The sequence below is a fragment of the Ostrinia furnacalis genome, unplaced genomic scaffold, assembly GCF_004193835.3.
Source record: "Ostrinia furnacalis isolate ACB-3 unplaced genomic scaffold, ASM419383v2 OfSCF0954, whole genome shotgun sequence".
NCBI lineage: Eukaryota > Metazoa > Arthropoda > Insecta > Lepidoptera > Crambidae > Ostrinia > Ostrinia furnacalis.
Window position 1 is genome coordinate 79,131 of NW_021131193.1, and position 25,856 is coordinate 104,986.

General features: G+C 38.4%; 1 protein-coding gene across 4 annotated transcripts; it reads right to left on the bottom strand.

The window, feature by feature from the left end:
* On the bottom strand, positions 1-24,763 carry LOC114350716 (differentially expressed in FDCP 6). 4 transcript variants are annotated; one of them, XM_028301621.1, is made up of 10 exons: positions 24,533-24,763; positions 9,682-9,870; positions 7,216-7,356; positions 5,577-5,816; positions 5,031-5,260; positions 4,574-4,751; positions 2,978-2,989; positions 2,388-2,524; positions 2,039-2,309; positions 1-471 (listed from the first exon to the last, which is right to left on the bottom strand). In XM_028301621.1, exons 1-10 carry the CDS (start codon positions 24,623-24,625, stop codon positions 328-330), a joined length of 1,635 nt encoding a protein of 544 aa, XP_028157422.1. In that variant the 5' UTR covers positions 24,626-24,763; the 3' UTR covers positions 1-327. The 4 variants fall into 4 exon arrangements, with proteins under 4 accessions (XP_028157422.1, XP_028157421.1, XP_028157423.1 ...); XM_028301620.1 differs by lacking the exon at positions 2,978-2,989 and having other exon boundaries at positions 1-258; positions 301-471; positions 4,562-4,751; XM_028301622.1 differs by lacking the exon at positions 2,978-2,989 and having other exon boundaries at positions 2,051-2,309; positions 4,562-4,751.
* Between the last annotated feature and the right edge of the window lie 1,093 nt (positions 24,764-25,856).

A 25,856-nucleotide genomic window follows, 5' to 3' on the forward strand; every position in this document is an offset into this window, starting at 1 on the left:
CTGTGTTTAATCGATATTTTTATCAATCGTACAAAGATTGGTACTAAGGGGAAAGTTCCTGATAGCTATCTGACTTAATATAACGCTATCAAAGAGTTGCCGATTAAGTACTGGGTCTTGTGACTCTGCCAGATAGGTACTTGTACCGGTTAAACCAAAAGTTTCAATATAATTTACCAGAAGATCTAAAGTCCTTAATAGGATATCCGGGACTTAATCAGTAAGAGTGAAGCAAGCCATGATATTATTACCACCAACACTCCTTACTCCATGCGATATATTTTCATCAAACAAAAGCAGTTCCTAAAAAATTAAGTATATCCTCTCTCAAATCTTCTCTTCATCGTCAACGACCTTCAAATGCCTGATGGCGCGGACATCTATGAGAGTATCAGAGGAGCTCTTGGTGGTAGGCACGAAGGAAATGGCCCGGCGCGCTCGCTCGCCGTTCCTGATTGATGGGTTCATGTCCTGTAGGGTACAAAAAGAAGAAGTGATTAGAGGCAAAAGCTTGAATTTGAATAATTGCGTTGGAAGGGCAAAGACTCTCTCCCAAAGTGATAGTACCTATACCTAATACTCAAGTTCTTAAGATCTAATCATCATTTGGTGAGATTGAGGTGAAACGCAGACTCAGTACGTAGACGGTATTTATAACATTGACAGAAGGGTTTTACACAAAAGATGGTAGAAAAGTATACAGTGTGAGTCACGTTAAAGTGTACATATGAAAATAGATGAAACTAGACCTATTTTTATCGACAAAAAAGAGGCCAAAAAATTTTTGAGATTTTTTTTTTAATTTTTTATAGAATTTTTTTTCTTCAAATTACTTATTGTAAAGAAAACGTAATAACTTTTAAACTAAGCGGTATATCCTGATAAAATAAAAACAGTAATAATGCTAAATAACAGGCGATACTAGAAAAATAAAATACACAAAAAATGCCAACAAATAATAAAAAATGATACTTTTTGAAAAAAATCTGCTTAAAAATTCGTGTTTTTTGGTTATTTTATAAATTTCTCCAAAAAATGCCCCTATAACCGGTGGTTTTTATTACTTTGTATTATTTTCTATCGTATTATCTTTGTAAAACCAAAAATCGCATGTCTCTATCCCTATCACAACATTTGCAATGATCGTTTGAACTAAGCCTCTCCGGGCGCGCCATTCAACGCTTCGTTAACAACAAAACTGAAAATGGCTCTAGATTTGTAATTTTGATAAAGACAAGTTAGATTTCAAATAAAAACAAAAGATTTCGAAGTAAAATAAGCATTTTAGTTAAAATTAAAATTGTCTCTACCTGTAGCGGAGAATAATGTTGTGGCAGGCCTTTGTTCAAACGATCATAGCAAATGTTGTGATAGGGATAGAGACATGCGATTTTTGGTTTTACAAAGATAATACGATAGAAAATAATACAAAGTAATAAAAACCACCGGTTATAGGGGCATTTTTTGGAGAAATTTATAAAATAACCAAAAAAACACGAATTTTTAAGCAGATTTTTTTCAAAAAGTATCATTTTTTATTGTTTGTTGGCATTTTTTGTATTTTTTTAGTATCGCCTGTTATTTAGCATTATTGCTGTTTTTATTTTATCAGGATATACCGCTTAGTTTAAAAGTTATTACGTTTTATTTACAATAAGTAATTTGAAGAAAAAAAATTCTATAAAAAATTAAAAAAAAATCTCAAAAAATTTTTGACCTCTTTTTTGTCGATAAAAATAGGTCTAGTTTCATCTATTTTCATATGTACACTTTAACGTGACTCACACTGTATAGTCTGGTCTGCGAGCACGTAGAATTTTGTCCAATGACATTAATTTGATAAGGATGGGTAGCTTGGGGTCATTGGAGAAAATTGTAATGTACGTGCTCACAGACCGGGCTTTAGATAGTTTATTTCAGATGCATTTCAGTTAGATGAGGTTTGTCTGTATTTTCTATTGATATGACCTCGTAAATGGCATGGTGTCTTTATTTAAAGATCAATTAAGTTTAAATAATTCTAAGAAAATAATAATACCTTTCCACGTACCCTCAAATGCACATGCAACGCTTTAGATATTTCAGTTTTAGATATTTTCTCTTGTGCGGCTTTTAGTTCATCATCTAATCTTTGCTTCTCTAACTCCAGTTCTTTCAGTCTCTTCTCCGCTTCTCTGTATTGCGCTTCTTTTTCAGCTTGTAATATTTCAAACTGTTTCCGTTTCAATCGTTCTTCTTCTAACATTCTATTTTGTTCCTCTTGTAATCGTTCTAATTCCTCTCGTCGCTCCCATTCTTCTGCTAGAACTCTGAAAGTTTTAGAAACGGTATAATTTTAATCGGTTATTTGGTTCAGTGTAATATTTAAAACTATGTCGAGGATTTACCTAGCCTGAAGAGCTCTAACGATTTCTTCGTCTCTCTTCGCTTGCGTTTCTTCTTGTAGTAATTTCTCCAGTTCGGCTTGAGTGTGTTTTAATTCTTCTAATTTCTTGTTATCTTGTTGTGCCATTTCTACTAATTCCTGTTGGATAGAAAAATCATTTATGTTTTTTAATCTACATTTCTTACACAAGCTTTTGTCCAGCAGTGGACGTCATTTAGGTAGAACGAACGACCGTACGATTAAATTGAGAGAAATTGCTTTTGCAAAAACCAGTTAGGTAGGTATGTGATTCTGCTGAACTTCTTAGAGATTGGTTACCATAAAAAAGCGGCTGTACTTCTGAATAATATATTAGTGGTTCCTAAAAAGAGTTTTTTGCCTGAATCCTGAATTAGTTCCTACCTGCGCCTGCGCCTCAGCTGCTAATCTCGCCCAGTCCTCATTCTGTAGCCGGGCCTTGGTCTCGCGTCTCCCACCCCGCGCTCTTCGTTGGTACCCCTCCGCGCCGTCAAATACCGCGGCCGCTTGACTAGTTGATGCTGATGATGATGCAAAAAAAACGTTTTGCCTGAATCCTGAATTATTTCCTACCTGGGCTTGCGCCTCAGCAGCTAATCTCGCTCGGACTTCATTCTGCAGGCGGGCCTTAGTCTCGCGCACCTTCCGCTCCTCCCGCGTCCCGCACCGCGACCTGCGCTGGTACCCCTCTGTACCACTAGATACCGCGGATGCTTGACTAGTTGATGAAGATGATGACACAAAAAGGCCAAACAGATTCATCATTCATTTAGGATTCAGGATTGATGCTGATGATGACGCAAATAAGGGCCTTTTATCCTCATCAGCTGATCTACACAATATTCGTTCCTACCTGTGCTTGCGCTTCAGCTGCTAATCTCACTCGGACCTCATTCTGCAGGCGGGCCTTAGTCTCGCGCACCTTCCGCTCCCTCCGCGTCCCGCACCGCGACCTGCGCTGGTACCCCTCTGTACCACTAGATACCGCGGATGCTTGACTAGTTGATGCTGACAATGATGCAAGAGCTTTTTGGCCTTATCGTCTGTACTTCTGAACATTAGCCGTTCCTACCTGCGCCTGCGCTTCAGCAGCTAATCTCGCCCGGACTTCATTCTGCAGCCGGGCCTTGGTCTCGCGCACCTCCCGCTCCCTCCGCGCCCCCGCCCCGAGTCTTCCAGCCCTTGCTCTTCGTTGGTAGCCTTCTGCACCGCCAGATACCGCGGTCGCTTGACTATTTGATGCTGATGATGATGCAAAAAAGAGCGTTTTGCCTGAATCCTGAATTAGTTCCTACCTGTGCCTGTGCTTCAGCGGCCAATCTCGCTCGGACCTCATTCTGCAGCCAGGCCTTGATCTCGCGCACCTTCCGCTCCCTCCGCGTCCCGCACCGCGACCTGCACTGGTACCCCTCTATACCACCAGATACCGCGGCCGCTTGACTAGTTGATGCTGATGATGATGCAAAAAAAAACGTTTTGCCTGAATCCTGAATTATTTCCTACCTGGGCTTGCGCTTCAGCGGCTAATCTCGCTCAGTCCTCATTCTGCAGCCAGGCCTTGATCTCGCGCACCTCCCGCTCCCTCCGCGCCCCCGCCCCGAGTCTTCCAGCCCTTGCTCTTCGTTGGTAGCCTTCTGCACCGCCAGATACCGCGGTCGCTTGACTATTTGATGCTGATGATGATGCAAAAAAGAGCGTTTTGCCTGAATCCTGAATTAGTTCCTACCTGTGCCTGTGCTTCAGCGGCCAATCTCGCTCGGACCTCATTCTGCAGCCAGGCCTTGATCTCGCGCACCTTCCGCTCCCTCCGCGTCCCGCACCGCGACCTGCACTGGTACCCCTCTATACCACCAGATACCGCGGCCGCTTGACTAGTTGATGCTGATGATGATGCAAAAAAAAACGTTTTGCCTGAATCCTGAATTATTTCCTACCTGGGCTTGCGCTTCAGCGGCTAATCTCGCTCAGTCCTCATTCTGCAGCCAGGCCTTGATCTCGCGCACCTCCCGCTCCCTCCGCGCCCCCGCCCCGAGTCTTCCAGCCCTTGCTCTTCGTTGGTAGCCTTCTGCACCGCCAGATACCGCGGTCGCTTGACTATTTGATGCTGATGATGATGCAAAAAAGAGCGTTTTGCCTGAATCCTGAATTAGTTCCTACCTGTGCCTGTGCTTCAGCGGCCAATCTCGCTCGGACCTCATTCTGCAGCCGGGCCTTGGTCTCGCGCACCTCCCGCTCCCTCCGCGCCCCCGCCCCGCGCCGCCCCGCCCTCGCTCTTCGTTGGTAGCCCTCGGCACCGCCAGATACCGCGGCCGCTTGGCGGAGCGCCGATATCCATTGGAGGCGACTCCTGGAAAAACAGCGGATTGTTTCAGTATCTCCTGTGTCCATAGTCCGATCTGGCAAGTATTTACGCTTGGTGGCTCGCCAACTGGTAAGCGCCGAAGCGGTAGGAGGATCCAAATGCGATTCTCCTACCGCTTCGGTTTGGAAATAATAATACACACTGAGGAGTTTCATCTTCATTTATGTTGTTTCTTTTTCTTTGAACTTCTAAACAATTATTCCTTACCAGTTTGTCAATGGAGAGACTGGCTGAATAGACCTACTGTCTACTATCATCACTTACTTATGATCCTGAGTCCCAAACTCGAACGTTCTATCAGGGGTGATGAGCTGGAATCTCTGCAGCTTGCCTTCTCCCGCTGCTGCTTCTACAGAACAGTACTCGTCGATTGAGATCCTTCCGCACTGCTCTTTCTGAGACGAGCTCTTGTAGTAAGTGAGGGCACACGGCTGGAGCACGCACCAGTATTCGCGCATCGTTGGAAGCAAGTACCCTCGTTTGAAGAGGTAGCCCTGAAAGGTCGTGAATATTTGACGTGTTACGTTGTTCTTTAGATAAAGGAATACCCCAAGGTTGCTTATCAAGTCCTATGTTATTTATTGTAATGGATATTTCACTAATTCAATAATTATCAGCTGCGTAAATAAATATTTAGGGTTAAAGATAAGATGTGTGACAATGTTTTAAAATTTATGTTTAAACAGTGTTATCATCATAGTTTTATAATAAAATTGCGACTGATTCTACACAACTCTTATCCTCTAATGTATGGTATGGTAATAGGTAGGTTCTAAAAATGTTAAACCTAAAAAATCTTACGTTTCTTACCTTCTTAATAATATCTTCAATGAACACGTCGTATATCTCATCGACCGCCTCCACCAAAGCTTTAGAGTGGATCTGCTGGTCGCAGCAGTACTTGGCTTCTAAGACGGCCAAGAAGGCAGCCCACTTGAAGTGGCCGATGGAGGAGCCTAGAGCCTCCCAGTCGGCGGCGTCCCAACGAAGCCCGAGGCAGTGGACTAGCTGTTCCGCTACGATGCCGGCTTCGGACGGCTGCAGGACTATCTGCAGATGCAAAATGGTATCTTATGTAACAATAAATAGTCACGATTATTAAAAAAGACATGGCTACAGTAGCCAATCTTGTTGGTAAACGTGCGCGAACAATGTCGACACGTTAGGACACCGCTGATGTAGTTGTAAATGATAGCCTGCTGGTCTGGCTATATGAGCATCGGGCTTCGAATAGCCACGATAGCCGAACCACGCCGAATGGTGAATGGATCAGACTGACCGACTCGAGATCCGAGGAACGCGGGTTCGAATCCCACCGCCGCCCGACGACACGAGGGGCTAACGGGACTATTAGTAATTTGTACAATACAAATTGTTAAAAATCTTTAAAAAAAAAAAGATAAGTGAGTAAATGCGCTTTATAATTTAACAAACAATCCACTTTTGCTGCACTTATGAAGCGAGTGACATTTGAATGTACCTACCTAATTTTGAAGTTTAAGGAAAAGTTTAGAGAATTGGGTTACAGTGGTATTATTGTGGTATCATTGTACGACGATAGCGTAGCTCTATCTATAAAATTATTACTCAATATTATGAAGCGGCTCGTCGATAGAATTTACTCTCTTCAAGTCTTGAGTATTATTTGTGCTAGTTTAGAGTTAGTGATTCTAGATTCGTCACCAATCCGTCTCGTTTTTTGTAATCAATGTTGGCGTACTTAGGCATTGTTTTTTGTAACAGAATCTTACAGCTCATTGTCATTAGCATAAAAGATGCTTTGTTATAATTACAGGTTGTTGACCCCAATCCTTATAAGCTACATGTGGCCGGCATGTGCAGCATATTAACTTTATGATCTCCTAATTAGTGACGTCATAGTTCTGGGGAGGTCGGAACAAAGTACGAATTACGGACATTCTCAATGGCTACTCTTTATGAGATAGTAGTGCTTCTGAATGGACGGATGATTAAAATGATATGGCGTTAATGGATGGCGGCCATATTTGATGGGAGTTTTATCTTATCGTCAATTTGGGACTTGAAACTATTGCAAGTAAAATACAGTTTTATTGACATTTCTTACAGAGGCTATCACTCAATAAATGAATCACCAGTGAAATTATCTCAACTACCAAATTATCTTTAAAAATTAAGTAATGTGTTTATTTAGGTAAAGAAAGAAAGAAAGAAAGAAAAAACATTTATTTGGTACCAAAAAATTAAACAATAAGTACAATCAACTTTGTTAATTTTTTTCGGGTTCAGAAATATGTCTTTGAAAATTGGATCAAGTCGATCTAATCTGACTACTTATCTTTATTAGATTACTGATGTTCATAAGAACATAGTAGCATATATCGGTTACTTTTTCTTCTGTAGACAGATTTTACCTCTAGCATACCAGCAAGTTATTAGAAATAGAACACAAATCCATCTAGTTACTAACCACATGGTTCTTGGAGTCATCTGCGTCCTGGACCAGGTCAGCCAAGAGGCAGAAGATCCTGAAGAGTTTGAACACGGAGTCATCGCCGAAGACAGGCTTGTCCCGGCCGAGGAGGTTCTTACGGCAGACCAGCCAGCACACCTGGAAACCGCGTGAGTTTTGAGCAAAGTATTATATTTTCTTGGTCACTGTATAAAGTTAGAAAATACGTGATACATCGTTTGTTCGTTTCAGCCGAATGACGTCCACTGCTGGACGAAGGCATCCCCCAAGGATTTCCACAAAGAACGGTCCTGTGCCGTCCTGCCACGTGATACTCGTACCTACTTAGAATATAATATTATGTAGTAGTATTATTATGTAGTATGTATTTTATTTTATTTTATTTGTTTAACAATGTTTCAACAGCATTAAATTGTACATAAATGTGCAGGAAGATACAACTTGAACATAAGCATATGTAGTTTTGCAGGTGATATTTGTATAGGTAAGTACTTACGTATAGTTTGCAAAACCTAAGAAAATGTGGGTGAATCCTAGGTGCATCATACGATCCAAAACCTTGCATCGTCATATTTTACATTTAATTTTCTAAGAAATCTATAATATACTAGCTGACCCGGCGAACTTCGTACCGCCTTAGCGTAGAGATTTTCTTAATATTTTTTTCCGTAAGAACCATCCTTGGACTTCCACAAACATTTAAAAAAAAGAATTATCGAAATCGGTTCAGCCGTTCACACGTGATGCCGTGACAACGCGAAACGGGTTTCATTTTTATATATATAGATTTTGTTCCTCAAACGGCCTGAAAAATACATAATAGGCTTGACTCTTAGATTCTACATTTTCATTATTGATCGATTACCTAATAAAACTTAATTAAGTTTATGGGATGGCAAAGGCAATATGATATTCCATGTGGCTTTTTATAGCTTAATATTCTCAAGAGGAACATTGTTTAATGTCTACATCTAAATTGTATCTACATTAACATAAGGTTGATAAACCTAAGATGATAAACCTAACTAAGATATTTTTGATAAACTATGATGGATAGCTCGCCATGTCTTAAAACAAATTAATTGCTCGCAAAACAAAAGTGGCAGCGGTGACGTCTATTTCGCAGTCCAATTTAGTCTTTGACGCTAATGGATTGAACTTGGCTGCCACCCTTCATTGTGTCATGAAGATGACGTGTCTCTTGACCTGAATAGGGCCCGTAAAGATAGGAAGTTGGATAACCCATGAATGGCTACGGTCAACATAGGGTTTTGCTATGACGTGTGATGTGAGTGAATAAAAGGGAGTTGAGTCTTGGTCATCAGGCACATTAATTTCGTAATCTGGTGATTTTGACCAGTAGGAGCAGCCCTAGGACACAAAGGATGTGCGCCATGATAAAGTTTTATCGTGGGATTTTATCGATTTTGCACGATAAGCCCATACATTTATCGCCTAAATCTGTCGAATTTTATGCATTACTAGCTGACCCGGCGAACTTTGTTCCGCCTTAATGGCAATAAATAAGCAGACTTTTTTTTAATTCCGAACGGGATAAAAAGTATCCTATGTCCTTCTCCTGGCTCTAAACTACCTCCCTGACAATTTTCAGCTAAATCGGTTCAGCGGTTCTTGAGTTATAAGTGGTGTAACTAACACGACTTTCTTTTATATATAAAGAAGAAGATATTTGAGGACCACCATTTGATGTATGAGTGCAAAAAAGTCATTGTTTTTCGTCCTTCATTTGACTTGTGGGTTGGTTTGGTTAAGGAATAGTATGATGAAGTAAGCGCGTTAAAAAGATATTATCAAGCCTTGCAGCAACAGTGCTATGTAATTTTACTTTATTAACGTATAGTCTAGAGAGTTCTAGACGTTAGAGGCTAAAAATATGTTTCAATTGAAGCTGTGATAGATATCGAATAAGCCCAAGGTGAGCCCAAAGTGAACAAGTCTGTCTGGAAATATTTTACGTGCAAAATCGATACTTTGGCCGTCATTCAGATCATTCAGTCGAACGGAAAACTGTATAAATCTAAGATAGCAGCATATTTTCTATTAAGTGAGCTTTAATAAGCGTGGTGGCAATCACTTTCTTATCGGTCGATCGTGAGTTGAAATTATGAGTAATCTTGCTATTGCTTCGGTATTTAACAACAGTTTAAATCGTTTATAGACAGTGGGTAGATATTTTGCTGTAACACGAATATTTTGTTACCTCAGTCGGTGGCAGGCCTTCATAACGCAACTTTTACGAATGCCTAGTCTACTACGCGTTATGAGTGTCGCGGCAAGGACGCAGCCGGTCAAGCGTGGCTACATAAACGCATTATAATATTGCTGACAAAAACTCATTATTATGTGATACTTTAGTAGATAGTAGACAAAGAAAGACCTTTAGTCACTACAAAATAAGCCGTGCCAGTAAAATGTAGTACAAAACAGAACATTATCACTTACCTCACTAATTTTCTTCTCATATTCCCTGACGATGTGCAAGGTGACGGCTTTGGGCAGGGAACTGAAGACCTCATGCTGCAGGTAGTATCGGAACTCGTCGAAGGTCAGCTCCTGGGATGACCTGAAGTGGTCCAGGCCTTTCTCTACGCCGTATAGGTCGAGGAGAGTGCCAATGTTTGCTGTGAGAACCTGGAAATAAATGGATGGATTATCTTTATGATTTCTAGTGACGGCGTGTACGGCTGGAAAATATTACATTATAGTCAGTCTTGCCAAGAGAGACCTCATTTGTCGAACTCTGTAGATCTCCTTTGCACTGAAAGGCTCCAGTTGATCGATCCTTAAGATCTAACTCCTCCTGTTTGTCGTCTGATTAATTTAGTTGCGGGTTAAATGACAGTTTAACTTTCTCCTGAGACAAATTTGGTAAGACTTAAAGTCCGGAAGGGGGTTGTCCATTAAGGTAAACGGCTACTAGTTCGTGATAGTACGTAAGTTCGTAAGTTTTTTTTCTAGCTCAAATAATAAGCAAATGGAATATTATTTATAAAAATTCTTTATTACTACAAAAACTCTATTATTTAAGCTATCTAAAAAACCAAGTACCAACATTGTGGCGCCAAAAATGAGAGCAATACGAAGCTTCAAACTCTCAGAGAGCCAAAAACAGCCGTGCGGCGTGAAAATGTTGCTCTCACCGTAAGGTTAGCGCTCCAACTTCTTAAGCTTATAGAAAGGCAAAGAAACGCCCATTTGCATAAAACTTGTAAAAGTGGTTTCATGTGTTCCTTGACAATTGATTTGGCTTAGAAAAAAGTTATATGAAAATGTAGAATTCCTTTAAAATTGCGATTATTTGAGTCACGAAATAGCGTACATATGATTTTTCGGGTGTCCCCTGTTTCGTGATACTACCGAATCAAGGATATTATGGATAATATTTTGATGCTTGGTTTTTTAATAATTATTTATGTTAATTGAAATGTAAGTTATGAAACAAATAATACATTTATTTAAGTTTCTCATGATCTAAATTCGGTATATGTTTCGTTCACTAGAATTTATATGACACGAGTTTGAAGTTCACATAAATGACCAATTTTAAGATAAATTAGCATAAGTACTACCAGCGTAATTTTGGTTTTAATTCGATTCGTTTTATTTTTCTTGGTTTATTTGTATTTTATATGGGATAGATAATAGTTAATTGACACAATTTGACAATAATCCATGAATTTTACTTGGGGAATTTGGAATAATCAGTATCACGAAACAAGGAACCGTAATTATGGTTACTTTTTCCCAAGTTCGTGATATATAAATGTATAGTGTTAGGTACTTGTATGACACATAACATCAAAGAAATCGACATATTTTTTAGTTTTTAATACTTACCTACCTAAGTAATAAATAAATTAATTTTTATTATGAGTCATTGGCGTATATGGGGCTATTTTCAGGGGGGGGGACTACCCTCACTTGAAGCAGCTCCAGGGGTGGGGGGTTAGTCCCCACCCCCCTCATTTTTTAAACTTAGACTTGTATGAATATTTTCATATATCGTTAGAAATAAAAAATCTAAATTTTATGAGTACGAAGGGAGGGGGGGGCGGGGTAAGGCCCCCCTACATTTCTGATGATTATATAAATATTTTCACATATTGTTAGAATAATAAATCAAAACTTTATACGAAGGTACGTACCTACCTAGCTAGACAGACTCACATTATTTCTTATGAATATTTCAGGTAGGTAAGTAATATCGTCAATTTCACAAAATTCTTTTATTCTAAATTTATACTATCGTTTTTAAATTTATTCAACCCTTAATCATTATTAAAATATCCTAACTCGATGCGTAAAACTTTATCCCGAAATAGGGGATATGAGTTCACGAACTTAGAAACAGAGCAAAATTTTATCACGAAACAGGATCCAAACAAGAGGTCCGCAGAACAATTAATATTAAAAAAAGTTCAAACAATATAACTATAATTTATGTATTAAGTTACTGTCAAAAGACCAAAGTTTAGCATACAAAAGCTTTCATACTGATATCATGCTTGGTTATTTTTAAATAAATTGTTAAAGTCGTAAGAGCCTTAATATACCGAAGTAGGGGGCACTTACCTTAAGTCTAGTTGCCCACAAAACACACAAATACCTACTCTACCTAATTACCTATTACTAGTTAGCTCCAGCTTAGTTTACGACTGTTTACTACATATTTTGTTCGTACAAGTAAACATAGGAAAGAGGTGAACGTGATCGTTTGTTTGTGTAGTAAAATGTGTGTGCACAGTCAAGTCATAATATTTGCCAATTTTGCTTCATTATCTAGACAAAGACGGAAGGCAAGCTAGCATGCGAATGTTCTTTAGACTTGGTAGAGTCGCAGTAAGTAGAATAATGATTTTTGCAGTAACTGTTATACGTTACCATAGTTTACAATCAACAAACTGAATCATCATCATCATCATCATGTCAGCCATAGGACGTCCACTGCTGAACATAGGCCTCCCCTAATGCTTTCCACATTGATCGATTGGTAGCGGCCTGCATCCAGCGCTTCCCTGCTACCTTCACGATGTCGTCGGTCCACCTTGTAGGTGGACGTCCCACGCTGCGCCTTCCGGTACGCGGCCTCCATTCCAGAACCTTGCTGCCCCATCGGCCGTCAGTTCTGCGCACTATGTGCCCTGCCCATTGCCACTTCAGCTTGCTAATCCGTCGGGCTATGTCAGCGACTTTAGTTCGTTTACGGATTTCCTCATTTCTGATTCGATCTCGCAAAGAAACACCAAGCATAGCCCTCTCCATAGCACGCTGTGCAACTTTGAGCTTCTGTATAAGGCCTAAGTATAGTGAGAGGCCACGTTTCCGAGCCATAAGTTATCACTGGTAACACACATTGATTGTAGACTTTCGTCTTCAGGCATTGGGGTATTTTGGACGAAAAGATGTTACGTAGTTTCCCGAACGCTGCCCAGCCGAGTTGGATTCGACGATTGACCTCCTTCTCGAAATTGGACCTACCTAGCTGGACCGTTTGTCCGAGGTAGACATACTTGTCGACAATCTCGAGAATTGAGCTCCCAACTGAAACTGGGTAGGGCGCAACATGGATATTCGACATAAGCTTCGTTTTGTCCATGTTCATCCTCAGGCCTACCTGTTGGGAAACTCGATTAAGGTCTTCGAGCATTGTGCCAAGATCTTCCAACGATTCTGCCATGACCACAATATCGTCGGCAAACCGAAGGTGAGTGATGTACTCGCCATTAAGGTCTTCGAGCATTGTGCCAAGATCTTCCAACGATTCCGCCATGACCACAATATCGTCGGCAAACCGAAGGTGAGTGATGTACTCGCCATTAATGTTTATGCCGAATCCTTTCCATTCCAGGAGCTTGAAAGCGTCCTCCAATGCAGCGGTGACAGTTTCGGAGATATAACATCTCCCTGCCTAACGCCTCGCTGCAGTGGAATCGCCTTCGTGCTCTGCTCCTGTACTCGGACCGACATGGTGGCGTTTTTGTACAAGCACTTCAGCACCTCGATATACCGATAGTCAATACGGCACCGCTGGAGAGATTGTAGCACTGCCCAAGTCTCAATCGAATCGAAGGCCTTCTCATAGTCCACGAACGCCAAGCATAGTGGCAAGTTATACTCCTCAGTCTTCTGTATAACCTGTCGCAGCGTATGGATGTGGTCTATGGTACTATAACCTTTTCGGAATCCGGCTTGTACGCGCGAGACGGTTCGTGATGACTCTCGAAAACAGTTTGTAGACATGACTCAGAAGCGAGATGGGTCTGTAATTCTTCAGCAAGGTCTTATCACAAACTGAATCTCCTAGTTAAAAACTTATTTATAATGCCAGAGATTTTACAGTGATAGTGTTGGGAATAAGTAGGTAACTGAGTAGGCCTACTTACTAGTTACTTAGACAGGACTTTTGTATAGGTTACTTATTAGGAGCTTCAGTTTTTTCATTGTTAATATTTTCAGCCTTAACTTGTTTTGTTAATTTCTCGTGCCTAAGTTTTTTTGTTTTCAATAGATGGTGTTATCGTATTCTTGTAGGTTACAATGTGTCACCCTAAGTCAAAGAATGTACCTACTTAGTATGTAAGTAGTGATTCATATGTGTGTACTGCAACAAGATTTTCTTCATAATTGCTTGTAGCGAGGTGTTATGAGTTTAGTAACAATAGGTAGAACATTATCTGTGACCGAACCGACCGACTTCGTACGCTCGTAATCGATGAAGTTTTTTCTTTTCTATGAAAACCCTAAGAATTTTTATGTATGTTTCCCCCAAAAACTTAACTAACGTATTTTTCTATCCTAAATGCTTTTATCGTGATAGATTGTATATTGGCGTCACCACTCTCTTCAGACCATAAAACCATGCCTACCACAGTAGGTTGTAGAGTTTTTACTAGACCTCTAACACAGTTGCATGTGGTTGCAGTGGCTCAGTGAACAATGCTATCGGTCTGCGCCTACGCATTCGTTGTGGAACTCGTGGACAATGACCCAGTCATCGTCATGCGTTATATCACTACGTGTTTGTTACTAAATATTATGTGGTAGATAAGGGGGCGTCCATAAATTACGTGAGGCTTTTAGGGGGGGGAGGGGGTCAACGAAAATCTCACTAAATCTCACGTAGGGGAGAGGGGGGGTCTCGGAAAATATCACGTAATTTTTCCCGCAAGGAATAGAGTAAAATTGCCAGAAAACTGGGTTATTGAAGTAAAAAAAAATGATTTTTTTATGATGATAATGACAATTTATTCCATACCGTCTAATCAAATGAAACTAAAAATGCCTCCATCTGCATTTGTGAACACTAAAGATGCAGAATAAATGTCGAAATTAAGAAAATTCGAAATTAAAAAAAAACTTCATCAGCATCGCTATTGCATAATAAATTGGCCAAGTGCGTGTCGTCCCACGCGCAGTGTAGGGTTCAGTAGTTGTCCCACGCGCAGTGTAGGGTTCAGTAAAGTCACTTTTCATATTTTCTTCTAAGGAATTTTTACCGGTTAAGAAATTTTATAATACATGAGTCAAATGACTATTACTCTTAAACTAAGTAATCTATCTTAATCGTTATAGTTTTCCTTGAAAAAATTCTACCCTAGAAATTTTATTTTACCGTTTTGTCGGCGTGATTAATATACATACCTTCACAAAATTACAGCTCCCCAGTGCCAATAGTTTCCAAGCAAAACCTCGGACAGACAGACAGACATATCGAAACTATAAGGGTTCCTTGTCAGGACTACGGAACCCTAAAAAATGACATTACATAAGTATGAAAATATTATGTATTCGTAGTTAAAGTAACCAATAGTCAAATTTGACAGATGTCAAATGACAAGTGGTTAAATAACAGAAAAAAATGTTTTTTTAACAATGTTTAACTTGACTTTTAGTACATTTTTTAACTATTAGTTTACATTTTATTAATATTTAACCATTAGAAGCAAAATTTAACAATTATTTATTTTAACTATGAATCAAAAAACTGGTCCTAGGTTGAAGCAATTGCTTGTCTTACTAAACGACGGGAAGCTACGGAACCCTGCACTGCGCGTGGCACGACACTGGGTTACTGATTTTTTCATATAAATCTAATATACCTACTCGAAGCATAGACATTGCAAAATAGGCATTTTATTAAATATCACGTGAGATTAGGGGGGTGGGGGAGGGGGTCAGGCAAAATCTCACCAAATCTCACCAAGGGGGGCGGGGGGGTTGAAAAATGGCCAAAATTGTCTCACGTAATTTATGGACGCCCCCTAAGGAGCAGTTAGTAATGAGTCTTGGTAATGACTTATATGATTATTAGGAAAACTGCTTCAGCATGTGAAAAAAAAATTTGCACCGAACACTGATTAACTTGTGTTCTATTTCCCGCTGTAAAAATGGTCAATTAGTAGGTATCTTAGCGGAGCGTAACGACCCAATAAAAAATGTTTTTTAGATTTAACAGATGCTGTGCATTGGTTTTTTAATAGCGAGTGTAGAGTCATTCCCTTTCTACTTCGGAAGAGATTTGCTAGCATTAGGAGCGCCTATGCCGTTAGTATTTTTTGAGGTGTGCTTTAAAGGATCGCTCTATAAAACACTAGTAACTACTCGTACGCTAGCATAAAGGACTTTCCTAACCCACCTTCAGCCTTCACTATGGCAATAACTTACCAGCACAAAGTCAATCATCTAACATGGCTGCCGTGGGCGTTAGTTCCGTCCCTGACTCATACACTCAGCTTATTGGTACTTATTGGCATTGTAGAGCTAATAAGTGCTAGACAGCACGATATTTCGAACGCTAAAAATGTAGAAAACATTGTATCTATCTGAATAAGAAGTTCTAGACAGTAATACGATGTTTTCGGATGTTAAAAAATGTAGAGTTTAGAAAGTTTGTTTCTCTCTCGAACCTTTTGAAAGCTCGTTTGAAAAGCTTTGTAGGTTCAGAAGCCTATTTTTGATAAAGAAAAAAAACTTTAGTTCCTGCTGGCTCTGATTCTCTGATGGCATAAGAAAAATATTTATCATTAACCGTATCATTTAACTACTTTGAGACAATGATTTGCAGGAAACCTAGATAAAAGGCTAATGTCCTGTGTGTATGTTCTATGTTCTCTGTTACACTCCATACTCACAAACAGCGCTATTACTATGTTAGCTTCGCTAATGACTGCTCGTACTACTTAAGATTACTTAACTGCACAACTTACTTGGCGTCGAAGGCGCGTCTTGCTGTATAAATTACTGTTGCAGCACAAGAAAGAACTAAGGATATCACTTTAGAAACATGCCCTTTGTGTTCATTCTAATGCTTACACACACTCTTTACAATGTTGCTGCGATACTCGTAACTCGAAGAGGCGTGTTGATAATAATATGTTGCGAATTAAACTGCTTTTTCTTCATAAAATTGCGTATATTTTCAGTTTCAGTTAATTTAAAGCGTTAAGTCGTTACAAGTATTTGAAAGCGAATCGTATTATATAATAATGCATTGACAAAATAAAATATTTAAATTTAGTGGGGCGGCTCAGTGGCTGTTATAATAACGTAGGAGTACCTAATATGTTAGCTTGGCTAATGACTGCTCGTAACTACAGTCAGCGCCAAATACTTCGTGACACTCAAAGTGGCCAAAAAGTTGACAACGCAACCTTATTCCCATTTTAACAAAAATGTGTTGCGAACTTTTTGGCTATTTTAGGAGTCACGAACTATTTGATGCTGACTGTTGACTGTCCGTAGTACCAGGCCTGTTCATCTCCGCGAGTTTACATCGAAAACAAAACACGCACGATTGCCCCCTACAAGAGTACTATTCGACAAGGCCTCACATACGAGCGAACATTGACTCATGCACGCGTATTCTTGTGTATGATGGAAAAAAATAAAGAAAATGGTGTACTAAATACTGTGCAGTATTTAACTGCCTAAATAATAATAAAAACACAGAATGTACTTTTTTAAGTTGCCTCAAGACACTGAGAGGTAAATAAGTAGTTAATATTATTCATGATAATTCATGCTAAATCATGTATTTCCTCCGCCATTTTCTGCAGATTGGCACCTCACGTCACATCATTTTACCGAAGTCAGCCCTATAGCTTCGGCGCAGTATAGTTCCAAAATACTGAACTGTCCTATGCATGACATTGACAGTGGGGCGCCACCGTCAATCCCGGATCGCTAGTTCCGATTTTTGCCATGTTGGAAACCATATAGTTGAACGATGGTAGCGCCCCTCTGTCATTGAGTTTGGTGGGACAGTTCAGCGTGGATCATCTATACCGATCACTGACGTTTGTCAACAAAACTTCTGACAAACTTGCTTGACTCTTGAGACAAGCTAAATTACACCATATTGTTAATGACATTGAGCATACATTTTTTTAAATACCTTCGCTAAGTAAAACTTCTGTACGTAGTACTTATTATTATTCTGTGGTAGTACGTACATACTACGAACGAGTAGGCTCTATACTACTGCCTATTGACCTTATAGCGCCCACTCGACGTCTGTCGAAGCACCGTCACAGTCTGATGATATCATAGGTAATCGATAACTGTGTAATCGGCTTCCTAAAGATTTGTCTGCGTTTGGATGCTGAATCATATTTTAGAACCCACACAAAATTGCGAATGAAATTAATTCTTTATAGACTTCGACTCTATAATTCGATTGCGTTGTGTAAAGGGTTAGAGTTCACGTATAAAACAAATAAAATGTTTTTTTTTATTGTATTGATTCTGCGTAGTAAACCATCAGTGCTACCTAAGTAATTAATGGTTTGTCTTCGAGTTCTTTGACCAGTCGAAAACCACACAGTCAAAGCTCTAGGAAAAGGTTATAGTGGTTTTCAGGGATAGACGCAAAATAGCCTTTTCAATAACCACAAAATAATTATTATTTACGACTTAACCCATATCGTAAAACTGTCTTTACTGATATTTACAACCGACCATTTTATTTCTTGTTAACGATTTTGTAAGTTATTAATTCAGCGACACTACGAAACTTTCTGCAATTATTTAAAATTTATTACCGCTTCATTTTAATGTGGTGTGTAATTGAAAATTACTCGCCCTGAATATATTTAATTAAAGCTTTAAGTTCCGAGATATTTTTAATGTACAAGATTGTCCGAGTTAAATGCATGGAATTATCGATATTAATCGATAACAGCTATCAATTATGTCGGTCGCCATTAATGTGAAATGTCACTTTTTTGACACGCTCCGCTCTAAAGTGGGCGTGATTTGACATTTCCAGCCGATATGTCAGGGTTGCCACGGTCGCAATGATTGCTGAAACTTCAGCCAAAATAGGGTTGTTTGTCTAAAGCAAGTTTTTTATAATCTCCAATTTTGGTTCAATATTAGAAAATAGCTTAATGAGTAGGTGGACCTATACTTGTTATAATTATTAAGGATTTTTTATAAGACTCAATAAATGCACCTACGTGATTCAGTATTTGTTACACTTTCTAGATTAATATTTTTTTTTATAAAATAGTAATAAGCATTTCTTAGAGTATTATACATTTCCTACACAAAAGTGAAGCAAGTTTCATCGTAATCAAGCAAATGGGATGTCCTCAATAATAAAATCAACTCTAATTGTAGAGACAATATGTTAACCACTTTAGTTCACACCTAATTGCATTTGTTCAGCTACTTGCAAAGGTTGCCGACAATTCCATACAATAATTGGAATTTAATGTCTGGTGATTTCACTCCACTTTCATGGGTTAAGCTTTCATAAAATGTTGCTTTGTAATTACGCCCACTAATTGCTTTAAATTGTTGCGAACACGAGTCCAGCGGGGTTAAGTAGAGTAGCAGTGGTTAAAATATTAAATCAAACGAGTTTGTGAGTTAGTCTCTACTTTTCACAACAGCTGCTGTTTTCACAGACGAACTGAAACACAGTAAGCTTTTATTTTAATTTTTTGAAAAACATTTTCTCGAATAATGATAATCTTTAACTTCACTTAAAGAAAATTAAAATCCTTTCAAAAGTCTTTATAATGACTTTGTGAAATAAGTACACAATTTTGAAATAAAAAATACTGAAAGTGGTCTATAAAAAGCTCTTTAAAATAACCTGCAGTCCAAAAAGACTAAACGTGTAAATGGCTCTTAGGAATGGTAGATACAGTTCTTCAAAATTTAGGTGGTTCACTTTCAAACAACCTACCCTGCATGAATTTTCTTCCCTTTCAATTAATGTCACAATCGATCTCTCATTTCCATGCACGGCACAAGTAAATTAATTAAGTTAGTGACACGTGATCTACGTCTTATCGTCCTTCATAAATATTCTATTGAAGGTAATTACTGGTGCTTCCATAAGAGGTAAGGTATTTAAAATGTTTAGCAACACGGTGTGCTAGAATTAAATGCAGTTTTGCGATTCCTATTGTAAGTAGTAATTAATGATACCTACTTATAATGATTAATTAAGGTATCGATTTTCGACTGAATAACTGGAGCTTACTCGTCGGAGTTTATCTTTTGTATTTTAGTACTAGGTGTGTCTTAGTCAAACAGTAGGTACCTATACCTGAATCTTCTTAGAAGGATTAGTGTTCTTAATCATCATTTAATTGTTTATGATCATTCATGAAACGATTAAGTATTTTCAAAAGCCCGCACTTATTTGTTTCTAGGCAAAGCAGCAGTAGCAGTAGTAGTAGTAAAGCAGTTCAGTTTTTTTTGTTTTGGTTTAAAATTATGACCTAGGAACTCTCCCTTTTTTATCCGACTGCGACTATTTTACTTCTCACAGTGGCAGCCCCGGATCTAGGGGGGGGCAAACCGGGGCACCTGCCCCGGGCGGCAGTTTCAGAGGGCGCCAAAATCAATTTAGTACATTCTGTATTAACCTAGTTGGCAACACTGATAGCGTACCTACGTATCTCTGCCGGGGGAATCCCCGTATGTCACATACGGGGATTCCCGGCAGAGACTCACATGTAGAACTAGAGGCTACACGAACCGAGCCGAATAAACCTGTACGTCAAGGGACTATCGTTGTTTGTTTATGTGATTGATTGCGTGTGCGAGTAATTATAATAATTATTAGCGAAACTATTGACTTAAACTACACCGTATTGGAAATAAACGCCTTACGAAATAATAGGTAAGTAATAAAAATAATATTATAAATCATATTAATTATATTATCTTTTCGATCCTATTACTGTTCCTTAATGTATTATGTAATTGATGAAGTGTCTATAACTCATGTTTTGCTGGGCTCCGTAATTCAGTTATAGCCTGACCAGGAACATAAAAACCCTCGCCATGTTGCGGAAAACTAATGGTACTAATTTCTTTTAATGGCAACAGTAACTGAAAACTTCATTGACATGTCACCTTGCATGTCAGTCTATTGTTGTCAAAGTGTAAACAAACTTTATTTTAAATGTGTGCAATTGATTTTGTGAATTAAATTGCTAAAATATTTTTATAGTCGTGAAAGAAAAGTGGTTCACGATGTGTTAATGTATTTGTCGAAGAGAAATACTAAGGGTTCGGACAATATTTTCATTGAATAATGTTTCCGACAAAGGTTGTCAAATTGACTGACATGTTTATCGTATGGTACAGTCCACTATGAAAATTAGCTGTAGTCTGTTTCAACTACCTATTTTAAAGTTTTTTGTCACTTTCTAAGTTTTGAATTTTATGGAATTGGGAAAGAAGTACCGAGTTTGAAGCGTTCATGAGCAGACATTGCAGTTGAATATTCATGNGAACCGAGCCGAATAAATATTTATGCCAGGAACTTTCTGTATTCAAAGACCTAGTAACAGAAATTAATGAAAAATCAAGTGCATTCGACCTGTTACAACATCTGTGTAAGAATGACTTGCAAGAAGCGTTTCCTAATGTTAGTATAGCTTTAAGGATATACTGCACATTACCGACGACATCTGCAAGCTGTGAGCGAAGTTTCAGCAAACTGAAAATAATTAAAACCTATCTGCGTTCAACAATGAGCCAAGAACGTTTATCTAGCCTCGCGATTCTAGCCATTGAAAATAAAACTGCCTTTGAAACGGACTTTGATGAGCTAATAGATTCTTTCGCGGAAAAGAAAGCACGCCGTGTGAAGCTGTAGAGGTAGTAAGATAAGAGAGAAAAAAAAACGATGAGAAAAATTAAAACAAAGTCTTGATTATCAGTTGCCTTGTTATATGATTGCTATATTTAATTTGATGTCACACCTAAGAAAAAGTTATTAGTAATAGATAATAAAGAGTACAAATTTATTAAAGAGTATTCTTTCGATCACCAATAATGCCACATATTATAATATTAGTGTTAATCAAACGCTCACGAGAGGGGGCGCTATATCAAGTTCTTGCCCCGGTTCGAAAAAATCGTAGATCCGGGGCTGCACAGTGGCAACCCTAGCATAGACTGTCGTTGCGGCCATAACCGGCGCGGATTGCGCCTGGCGACATTCAATTGTAATTTATTTTTATTTGCACAGCTTTTTGCCAACGAAGCGCAATATGGCCACTTCAGGCTTGTTAGAAAATATGAAAGCGACACCTAGGACCAGTGGAATTTACGTTTTGTGTGGAAAATTGGCACAACTGGGCATTGTTCTAATCAGTAGTTCTTGATCGTTGGAAGAGCGTTAATTTCGTGATAGGATTTTTTGCAGAAAAACTAAGAAAATCTTAAACAAACAATGAACATAGGTAATATCTGTAAAAAGATTGGCGTACCTATGTATACGCCTCTACCTACCTCGGGTAAAAACATTGTGACCTTTAAGTTGTAATTAATTAAATGTAGTTAAATGTTAACTGTAACTTTGTCGCACATAACTCACGTTGTTTTTGAAATATGTGCTTTTATGCAGAAAAATATGTGATAGCTTCGCTTTGAGCAATTAATTATCATTTATCTTGAAAGTTCCTCACATATTTTTACAGCGCGAGCTTTCGGGTTAAGCTTGTAATACGCGCGCTTTCGGTGAAAGTCGAGCTTCTGGGTAGTGCTTTTTCGGTTAGCGTACATACAACTGTACTTCAATTAGTACGCCTTTGCGAAATTGTTCAACTGGATTTAGGTCGAGCTGAAGCACATTCCATTTTACAACTTTTTGAATGGTTAAGGAGAAAATTAAATAAAATTGTACCTAGGTAAATTTTAACATGAAACTTGTAAATAAATAATCCATATCAAGTTTTATTCCATATTTCAGCTCTTTTTATGATTTATTTCACACAAATCAGCTTCTTTTTCTTCTTCACTTCTCTAGCTATCAGGATTCAAAAGTTAAGGCGTTAAACGTAGGTAAATTAACAACTTAACGGTTTACAGCGGTAAAGTTAAACCTTGGAACATATGACTTGGATTAAAAAGCACTTCAAATACAGTTATTTTTTACTAGTTTTTTATATGCTCTTTAAAATGTTTCACATCGTAAAAAGGCCGGGCTTTATATTTTATACAGCTTTAAAATCCTAATATGGGCAGTCGTTACAATTGATTCTTTTCTTATTGGTAACAAATAACTTATTAAAATATCATTGCCTTATTTTATTGAAAACATTATAATAATAGTGACTGAGGCTCTTGCGCTGGCTTCTTCTCTGAACTGGCCCATTTTATATTGTCCCGAAGCAGTTAGGGTTAGTATTGGAAGGTTTTAAAAGCCTACTTGCAAAAATAAAGTGAGTTTTATGATTTTTTATGAGTTTTATTAAAATTGATTTTATTTTCCTGAAATATTTCTCATCGTATCCGTGCACTGGTCAACACTTCCCTTTTTTAGGGTTTCGTAGTCCTGACAAGAAACCCTTATTATCAAGCCCTATCAACTAAGTAGTTTTGTTGCATTCATAGATGACCTAAATCTAGTCTAGTTCACCAGGCACAACTAGTATAGTTCCAGCTAGATAATGGTGAGTGACGTCACTCTCCCCTGGCCTCTGGCCTGCGGGGCCGTTACTATGTGCTTTGTGACCTATATTTAGGTCAACATATCGTCTAATATGTATACGATAAGGGAGAGCCGAAAATTTGATAGGGAAGTACTTAATATTCAATTGAATTTGGCTTTGTAGGAATTATATTTTACCATACTAGGTAACTAGGTAGTCAAGGAAATAGCGCTCTTTCTTTAAAAATAAATAATTAAGACTAGAGAGTTTCCAGTGTTGGGGTTTCCTTCCGTGCCCAGTGGTTTACAGATGCAAGCATTCAAGGTTTTAGGTTCGATTTCAGATGAAATACCAACATTCTCTACCTAATAACTTTAAAAAATAATTAAATTCTGTGTTGTTCTTTTGTGCTCCAGTGGCTGTCCAAGTCCTAGGTTCGGTTTTAAGATGGAACATAAATTATTATATTATACCTACTAGAGACAACAAATTAGCTCATACACCGGCACTTGAGTTAAATAAGCAAAAATAACTTACTACCTACTTATTAAAATCTTTTCCTTAATAAACTGAAGGAAAACGTGTCTTTGTTACTATTACTCATTGCTTGTATAACTTGCATGCGTCTACTATTTGTTTATCTAACTAATTTGAGTCTTAATTGTATTCCCTAATAAGTTCAATATCTCGTGCGCTTGCATAGCTGAGTCATTTATCTTGAATCAGTCAATGTGCAGTGTTGACTTTACACGGCTTCCAGTTTCCAATAAATCGTTATATTTATTTGTTTTATTAAACAGAAAAGAAGTACCTAAAACATACTTATTATTTTAAGTGTGTTTGTACCTAGATACTTCTTTTCCTACACATAGAGCTCAAAAACACTAACATTAGACATTGAGTTCTACTTTAGGTAAACTTTGCTCTACGTAAACTTTCTTACAGCCAAAATTATTCAACAGTTATTTACTAATTTAATGATCCTCCTTTTATTTTCCTAATTAGTTAAATACATACATACTTTATAATAATTATCCTTACGGTTTTTGCTCAGAATGTTATGTTGTCAACTTTATAACTAATTTAGTAATTGATATTCTTCATTTTTATTTATTACAAAGAAAGCCTTTTATAATACGGTCATTTAAATACTGAACATACCAGTTATTCTTTTATATTTTTTCGAATTCAGTTTGGCCTTTCTTTAAGTACTAATAGTAATTTGAACTTTTTAGGAAGAGGAAGTACCTATGTCTTGGTGACAAACTGCGAGAGTTTTTAAGTAACTTTTAACACTTTCACTTTTAATTTTTTATTTATTTATCTTCTTCGAAATTAAACCTAGAACTTCTTCAAAATATATAAAAAAACAAGTGAAAATAAATACGCACCTTCAGTTTCGATTTGTGCACAACAGCATTATTTTGCAACGAATCAAACGCATACCAGATGCAGTTTGTAACATTTTTCAAAAGGGCGGACATTTTCACACTGTATAGAGCACAGACAAAAAACGAACATCACCAACAAAACTTTTTGTTCCAATACGACAACGGAATAAAAAAAAACAATACGCGCGTGTTTCCTTCGCGCGTTCGATATTTGAACTGAGCGCGAATGTGATAATAGTAGAGACAGCGGACAGAGCGGCTTGAAGCAGTGTGGAAATTAAAAAATAACTTAGCGGTATACGAAATTGTCAGCGTTTTATTGAAGAAGGTTTATTAGCGCGAACTGGCAGCTGCTACAAGTTTCACAAATTCGGGCGAACTTGGTACCAAGCTGCCTCGGTGTGCGCTGCAGAGGGCGGCATCTGGCCATCATCAACAGTGACGTGGAGGCTGAAGTCATCAAGGGGATATACCAGAACTACCCCGACGACACCATCCAGGCGGACTACAAGCACACAGCGAGCATCGGATTCCTAGATTGGGGAGTACGAGGACTCTGGTGCATCTCGGGGGAAGAAGTGCCTTTTAAGTGAATATTGGCAACTTTTCGCCGTATTCTCAAACCGAACTTGATTAACGAACTTAACAAGCAAAGGAAATAATTGCGGTCCACATTCGTACCGATATTTCTGCATATTCGTTTGGATTGCATGTGATTACGGCGCTCAAAATGGCCGGCCGCTACATTATAATTACGTTACTCATCACAACACGGCGTCGTCCTCGGATGTTTTCTCCATATCCGCACGATTGACTCATGCATACAGGGTTGCCCTCGAAGAGCTTTCATAAGCATAATAAATTAAGGAACAACTCAACCCCGTCAAACCCCTGCGACATGGTGTCGAGTTGAGGGGTTGTCCTGAGGTCATCATTCAATTTCTACCCGGTCGGGAATCGAACCCGGGACCTCTCGGCATAGTAGTCCGTTCTGAACCACTACACCAAACGGCCGACAAAACAACAACTACAATATAAAATTTTTGTAACATTTTAAATGCAGAAGTTTTATGCATCTATCAGTTAGATTATTACGTTATCGCGCTTTTTAGCTAGGCAAGTAAAATAACTTGATTGATTTATGAAGTAAAATTGGCAAGATCAAAATGGACTCTCAGACTGGACAACCCTAAGCGAGAACGTTCGAGCGCATTTAAATATGTTGTGCCTCGCCAAATTCAGAAGATCTGTAGGTCACCAATACGTAGGTATATTCCATTGAGTTCCCCAAATGTTATCAGATGGTAAACGACCTTTTAAGAAC

Bases quoted from the DNA above. Each gene is read 5' to 3' on its own strand.
- LOC114350716 (XM_028301621.1), bottom strand. From the start codon at position 24,625: ATGTCCGCCCTTTTGAAAAATGTTACAAACTGCATCTGGTATGCGTTT. The intron at 5,817-7,215 runs GTTAGTAACTAG...TTGCATCTGCAG, and splicing joins ATGACTCCAAGAACCATGTG to ATAGTCCTGCAGCCGTCCGA. The intron at 472-2,038 runs GTATTATTATTT...TGTACCCTACAG, and splicing joins ATTTGAGGGTACGTGGAAAG to GACATGAACCCATCAATCAG.